Raw genomic sequence first — 7,677 nt, 5'->3', positions numbered from 1 at the left:
GCGTGGCGGGGCGTGGCGGGGCGTGGCGGGGCTGCCCTGAGTAATGGTTGAGTGTATCAGGCCGTGGCTCGCTGTACCTGTCAGTCGCTGCAAATGTATGGAGCTGATAGAGCTGTGGCTACTAGAGCGGCAGCTGCAGCGGCCGCGGTGGCAGGTGCAGGCACCTGCAGCTGCGGGGGCAGAGGGGCGGGGGGCAGCACGCGCCTTACAGCTGAGCGCGTGGCGTGGCTGGGCGTGGCGGCGCGGCACATACTGGACAGGTTACATTAGGACGCGTAATGGGATTCGGTCACCCGATGAAAGGCGCTCGGCTCGGCGCGACCACGGGCGTGACGAGGCGGAGTGAGTGAGCGAAGCTGAGCGAAGTGACCAGGGCCGAGGAGTCTGGTCTCGCCGCGCGCCGAGGGCGTAAGCGTGAGTGTCGGCAGAGGGAGGGCGACGGCGACGAGTTCGGCGGTGGCGCCACCAAGGGGGCTTCTTCTAGTAGTGACGCGCGGGTGGGGCAAAAAGAGGGGTCGAACGACCAGGGTATAAAGGTACGTGCTGAGCAGGCAGGGAAGGGTGGGGTGAAACGTGAAGGTAGGGATGTACGAAGGTCGGTAGGGTTGAGCAGGCAGGGTCCAGTGATTGGATTAAAAAGAGTTTATTCGCTAAGGTTGGTAGCGCCACGCGCAGAGCCCCCCCTGCCGGAGCCCGCGCGATAGGCGCCCGCAGAGGCTGGCGTGGGTGCGCGTCGCAGGCTCCCGGCGCCGTTTAGCATAACGACAGACACACGACGCTCGCTGTACAACTTCTTTTGCTGCCGAAGGCGTCTGCTTGAGCGCGCCGCGTGTGTGTGTACGTATGCATGTGAGTGTGAGTGTGTGTGTGTGTGTCTGTGCGTGTGCTTGTGTGCCTGTTGTGTGCGTCTTGTCGCTGATGCTGGAAAGAATCTGCTGCGTGGCAGGCTCGGCTCCCGGCGGGTGTGCATGTCCTCAGCGCCACGAGGAGGCCCTGCGCCGCCCCGCCCCGCCCCGCCCCGCCCCGCCTGCATGCCGCGCCCGGCCGCCACGCCCCGCCGCCGCCGTAGCCGCGGGGCATCGAAGGATTCAGAAGGCCAGGTTGTCAGTCAGACGGGCGGACGGACCAGCGGACGGACGGACGGACGGACGGACGGAGGGGCGTAATTGCGGTCCATGGCATGTACCGTCCAGTAGCACGCAGGAGCGCCGCTCGCTCGCTCTCTCTCGCTCTCTCTCTCGCTCCCCCTCGATCATCCCCAAGTCGTCGCTTTTTATTTCGTCTATCCTCCCGACGCCGACCCAGCGTCAGGGCCGCCCGCCAGCCAGGGCGTCCACGCAACGTTGGGCTGCGAGGAAGGGGGGGGCTTACAAACACCCGGGGCGAGTCGCAAAAAAAAAACAAAAAACGAACAGTACCAGCAAATTTCTTGAATGAAGGAAATCGGTGACGTCCTTGAGGAGGGTGAGCAACTCCGCTACGCGGACCAAGGGGAGGAGATTATTCAGGCAGGTGCTGTTGGCGTCGAAATCAATGGAGTCCTGGAAAACGGGGATAAACAAGATGTAAAAGCTACCTCATATTGTTTAAATAATTTTCACCTTCGACGTGGTAGGTTAAATAATTAATAATAAAAAGAAAGCAAACGAAAAGGATAAATACAATCCACTTCATCCCGTTCGGCAAGGTGAAAACAATGTCTAATGAGGGAAAATGGAAATCTTCGAGGAACTCATCTAATTTGATAAAAACTCCGTAGATTGAGGACGTCTCAAAAAGTGAAGCAATTTCCATCACTTTACGAGGAGACTTCTTCATATCTGAAGATTTTTTGGGAATTCCATTTTCCCTCAAAAAGTCAGACATTATTTTTACAGTAGGCCTTCCAAATAAATAAAATATTTTCTTTTTTTAAAATCACCCACGCGCACGCCGAAATTCGTTGCTGGGTCCTGCCTGCTCTCCAATATGCGTATATAAACGAAGTGGGCGGGGGAGGCGGCGGTGGCGGGGCGTAGCGCGGCATCTCTAATGAGGGCCGCCACTGCCCCGGCCCGGCCGGCTACTGATACTCTATCGAACATGTAGATCGGGGGCGTGGCGGAGCGTGGCGCCGAGCTGTCCGTCAAGAGAGGAGGCGCTCGGGCACGCACACGCACGCAGGCCAGAGCATTACTCCACTCCGCTTGTAAAAGCCTTTTCCTCCTCCCCACCGCCTCCTCTGGACCGGCCCGGTCCCGGCCGCCAGTGTACTTTCCGAGCTTCCGAGACAGATAAATTGTCCGAGCGAGAGGACACTGCTCGTCCTCCTCCTTCTGCTGCTCTCTCTCCCGACCGGCGGCCCCGTATACCGACCCGGCGACGACCGCGCTCGCTCGTGATCTCAAATATCTCAGCATCGGCGACTCTGGAGACAAATTGCGAGCGGCAGTGCAGTAGGGGCACGACGGTCCCCGCGGCCCCGCGGCGGCAGCATCTCCGCGGCGGATCAGCACGCCGCCGGCGCACCGCCGGGGTACTGTTTGAAAGGCGTACGGTCGGATCCGCTGAGCTATTAGTGTTGGCGGGCCTGTCGTCCGGCCGAGCGGTATTTTTATGGCTGTTTTTGTCTATTTCATCTTCTTCCTCTTCTTTTTTTTTCGGCCGTCGTGTGGCGTATGATGATGGAGTGAGCGTTTACACACACGTGTGCTCCGCTGGACAGCGGTTCCCACACCGGCGCAACACAAAGAAGAAAAGAAAAACACTGAGCGACATTCGGCAATTACAAATAATGCTAAAATTATTGTGGTCCTTAAGGGCGTACCATTTAGTAGAGTTAACAAATAATTTTGACGTTCTTGCAAAACACAAATAATACAAAGCGAAAACATAATTGCGTTAAAGATAGATATAAGTTTGACACTCTTAGAAAGGAAGCAATAAATGTTGCAACAAAGCTGTGCGTTGCATATCCTGGAACCGCGTCCGTATCGGGTCAGACCGCTTAAGAACTAGAAGACGACCCCTTATCCTCCTATTCGTCGGATACGCCCGCCTCCCCGGGCCGTAAGAAAGAGAGAGAGAGGGAGGTGGGGGCGAGGGGGGCAACAGTGTCGAACTAATTATTTAAATTGGAGCCACACACACACACACACACACAGAGGGAAGGCGGCGTCCTCGGGACGGCCGGGACGACGGACTCCCCGCACTGCGGCGCTGCGCCCCGCCGCCACGGCCGCCGGCTGGCAGGCGGTGTTTAGCGCTGCGCATCCTTGGGCCCCGCCCGCTGCCCCCGCGCTGCCCCCGCGCTGCCCCCGCGCTGCCCCCGCCCGCAGTATGTACTACCGCCCGCCCTTGGGACCGTGCCCCGGCGTCGCTGCCATGGCGGACGCGCCTCCCGTTTGTTGAGTGGTTTGCACGTCGAGGTTGACGGTCCCGCCGCGCGGCCAGTGGTCCTGGTTCCGCTTTTGCTGTGCAGCGGAAGGGGGGGAGGAGGTGGGAGAGTCGCGGGTGGGTGAGATCGTGTGTGTGTGTGTAAGTGAGAGAGAGAGAGAGTTGGGGGGGGGGGGAGGGTACGAAATCTGGCTTCGCGGAAGAAAGGCGAAAAACATACGAATACGATGGCAGGGCTTCACTAGAAACAGCTACGTCATCAGGGAAACGGAGAATATGGTTGTATTTAAAAAGTAAAAGATAGGGGAAAGGGGGGGGGGGTGGATTAAATGTTCTAAGAGTCCACTTTGATGTTCCCCGAATGGTAACGTAGAGTGGCCGGTGGTCCAAATAAGAGTGCAGGATGGGGTATGCACGCCACGGCCACGCCACACCTCCTTAACGGTGGGGGGAAAGGGCGCAGCGTGGCCTGCGAGGGGCACTCTCTGCCCCCCCCCCCTTCTTCCACGCGCCTCCACCTCCTCACGGAGATCGCGTGTTTGCCGAATTAATGTCTCATTACCGCTGTCCGCCCTCTATCATAAACACTCGCGCTGCAGCAGCTCAGGGCCGCTCTCTGCGCTCTGCAACGCGGCGAGGCCGGGTGAATACGGAATCAGCGAATTACTACACGATTTTTGCGACACATTTGAAAACTCAACTCGGACAAACGTCCGCTGTAAAGACTTTACGATCTGCGTCATGAATTCCCGTTTGACAAAAGAAAAAACTGTAGAAAAATATCGTCGTGAATTTACAAATATTTTGTGAACTCCAATTATAACTTTAGTGGTAATTTTTTTTACTTGCCAATGGATTCAAAGTAAGTCGATAGGTACGTACTGCATGCATTTTTACGATTACGAATTGTAATTTCACAACTGGCGCCAAAGAAAATTTTCCTGTAAACCTTCCTACTATTTTTCACAGTGAATGTTTTAAAATTCTTGCTTGTCCTGTCGAAGAAAACCAAAACTTGATTTATTTTCAAAGTCATTTTCCTCATAATTTAACAAGTAATATTCGCCGTTTGTCCAAATGTTTTCCCCGAGTTTTCCCGGAAAACTTATGGCCCGTACGGCGGTTCTGGTTCCTTTTATGTGTTACAGCCTGCATGTTTATATTTTCAGCAGTGTTCAGCTGACGGAGGTGCCGGTATCGCGGCCCTGCGGGCAAGTCACCTCCCTCACACTCCGTCCGAATATCTGCGTCGCTTGCTCTCCGGGCGGCCCGCTCTCGCGCATGCAATGCGGGGAGGGCGGGAGGGTGGAGAGAGCGAGAGCCAGAGAGAGACAGAGAGAGAGAGAGAGAGAGAGAGAGAGAGAGAGAGAGAGAGGGGGGGCGGTGCAGCGGCCAGGCCAGACGCCACGCAAAACGAAGCACACAGCATGGCTTGCAGCCGACCGACATCGGATGAAAATTCGCCGGGCTATAAAACGCATAATATGAGGCGAAGTCCGAAAGTAAACTGCGTGACGCGTCTTTATTCGCAGGCGGGCGTGACGCTGCGTGACGCGGCGCGTAACGTCGCATTGCGTATTGCTCCCCGGTAATTGTCATGCGCCGTCTCGCCAACGTTATTATTGCTATTACGATTGTTGCTTATTTTTCTTTCATTTTCCGCTCCTCCTCGCCCCCGTCTTAAATCTCATCTTGCGTGTCGTGGATGTTGACCATTTTAACGGGTTGGCGTAGGGTCACATGACACGGAGCAGGACGAGAAATTGTACTCATCCATACTCCAGCAGGGTCAGCCACATACATACACTGCTGCAGGTATATTGGATTGGAAGAACACTTACTGCAAAAGCGCGTACAGCTACGCGCTTGCGCGCACAAGTGCACACCGCGCAAGGTATTCGCAGCGGAACTGCTCGGCATTGTCCCCGCGGGTCGGCACGCCCCCTGTGCCGGCCGCGTGCACGTCCGCGTCGTCATCCTGGCCCAAATAAAGCGCGTCTAACGACAATCACACCGACTAAAACCTTTTGGTTCGTAATGACAGCAAACAAAGGGCGATCGCCACACACACAACCCTAGCGCACCAACACGGTGAGTAAAACCTCCTCCTCCTCCTCCTCCTCGGCCAAGCAAATTACACAAATTACACGAATTTATGAAAGAGAGCAATAAAATAAAGCGTTGCACCGCAATCAGGCGCCATGAAATATGTTGCGGGTGTCTGAGCCGCCGCCGCCGCGCCCTGGACCCTCCCGGCCCACAGCCCAGCCTGGCCAGAGGCCTGGCCGGCCTGCCCTGCCGGGCCCATCCACCTATTATGTCGTTATGAGATCCGACTGGGTGCTTGGGGGCGAGCCCCGCGCTGCAGCAGCGCCGCGCCCCGCCGCGCCACGCCCACCTGGCGCGGGTGGACTGCTGGGCTGGGCCGTTTGCATTTCGGATCGCGCGCTCCGTATATCGTCCGAAACGCGGGCACACACCGCCGATCGTGGAGTGAGTGTTGTCGGGGACTCCGGGAATCGCAAGTGACCAAAGGTGTGCAACATTCTGAAAATAACAAAAGATGGAGCTCAAGGAGAAACACAGAACGGAAACAGTTATACTTTGTACCTGGTACGTGGCATTAACATGAAATCAGTTTGCTTTTGTAACAATAACAAAGAATAGGAGTCAGTCGCGGGTCTGTCTATGGACCTACTACAGCTTGTTACAAGTACTGATCGAGGAAAACACTACGCGAACATGTTTCCCCCTTCTTGGCGGGGGTGTCGGTAGGGTGGCGGTGGGGGCGTGAGGGCCAACGACCCTGAGCGGCGGCGGCGCCGGCCGGCCCGCCCCTGCCCGGGGCTGCGGCGGCCTGGTCCCGAAGGCCCTCCCTGGACCACACGACGACCCAGTCCGACCCGACACCCCGCAAGACTCCCCTAATTTTCCAATTAGTGCAGCCAGCACACGGCGCCACGCCGCGCCACGCCGCGCAGGAGGCTGGGGCGGGGCGGGGCGTGGAGACAGGGTTATGTATGATACCGAGATAAGCAGAGGGTTCAATAACACGTTGTGTGTCGGCGCCGCCGTCCACCCGAAGCAGAGGGGGCCGCGCCGCGGGACCGCGCGTGATTCATTCATTTGGGAAGGCAGAAAGAAAAACAAAAACAAAAAAAGAGTCTGGGCGGCGATCTGGGCCGACCCATCGGGGGCGACCCTATCGGGGCAGATACGGGCGCGAGAGAGGCCGCCTGCCCCGCGGCTGTCCCGGCGCCACGGCCACACCCCCTTGGCGCCGCCGAGCCCCGCGGAGACACCCTCCGACGACGGAGGGGCTTCACCCAACAACGCACTTTAACGTTTGTTTAGAATAATTTAACATTTTTTATTTTGCTAAGTGATATGGCTACCCGATTAATGTTTATAGTTTATTTGGCGCAGCTGGCTTGTTTTGTTTCTGGCTCGCCGTGTGTGCTGCCCGCTCCCAGCTCGATCACAAATCACTGGCGCCCATTGCGAACATCGGGGAGTGTGCAGCGCAGAGAGAGAGAGAGAGAGAGAGAGCGAGAGAGAACCTTAGGGGCAGTATTGCGTCTCTCTCTATTTCTGTCGCAGCAAAACGTACGGCCAGCCTTGCGCGGCAGAACGCGCCTGGGCCTGGGTGCGCTGATGAGTGAATTCAAGTAGTATATGGAGTACAGACCGAGGAACAACACTACTGGAGGTGCTCTGTAGCGCGGTGCGCCGGGGCGAGGCGGGGCGAGGCGGGCCGGGGCGAGGCGGGGCGGAGCCGCACAGTGCACCTGCCAGCTCCGCGCCGCCGAGGAGTGGGAGTCGCTCCTCTGATCTGGTTCGGTACCTGCGCGCGCGGGGGGCGAGGGGAGAGAGGGGCAGTGTTGGTGGTTTGGTTTTATGGCAGCCGTCAAACGCGAACAGCCCAGGCTAGAGTCCTGGCCCCGGTCGGACAGCGCGCTGCACACTGTGTGTTGCCAGATAGCCATCGGATGTGACTCCCGCCGCGGCCCTGACCCACTGTGGAATCCACTTCATAGTGTCCGCGCGACATGACGGCCAGTCTGCTCCCGGAAATAACGCACAAAGAGGCGTAACTGTTATCGTGATGGAGGCGGAGAGGGTTCTCCCCTCGCGCGGTGGGGGGCGAGCAGACGGCTCTGCAAATACGCCCCAAAGCTCTTTATACGAGATTGGACGTGGTCGCGCACAGTCGCAAATGCAGTTCTTGGCGGCGATCAGAGTTGAACTGGAGCAGGTGTCCCTCCTCCTCCTCCTCCTCCTCCTCCTCCTCCTCCTCCTCCT

The 7,677-nt window shown here is 57.5% G+C and overlaps 1 protein-coding gene across 1 annotated transcript in view; it reads right to left on the bottom strand.

The window, feature by feature from the left end:
* The window catches only part of LOC113210443 (protein glass), a gene marked incomplete in the record, with an annotated part of 212,275 nt that overhangs the window by 94,362 nt on the left and 110,236 nt on the right, over positions 1–7,677 (bottom strand). Inside the window, 1 exon segment of the mRNA XM_052271071.1 lies at positions 1,419–1,541. Within this exon segment, the coding sequence (XP_052127031.1) occupies positions 1,419–1,541 (123 nt within the window).

The sequence above is a fragment of the Frankliniella occidentalis genome, unplaced genomic scaffold, assembly GCF_000697945.3.
Source record: "Frankliniella occidentalis isolate FOCC.00 unplaced genomic scaffold, Focc_3.1 Scaffold149, whole genome shotgun sequence".
Lineage (NCBI taxonomy): Eukaryota > Metazoa > Arthropoda > Insecta > Thysanoptera > Thripidae > Frankliniella > Frankliniella occidentalis.
This window is presented reverse-complemented; position numbering and strand designations above follow the sequence as displayed.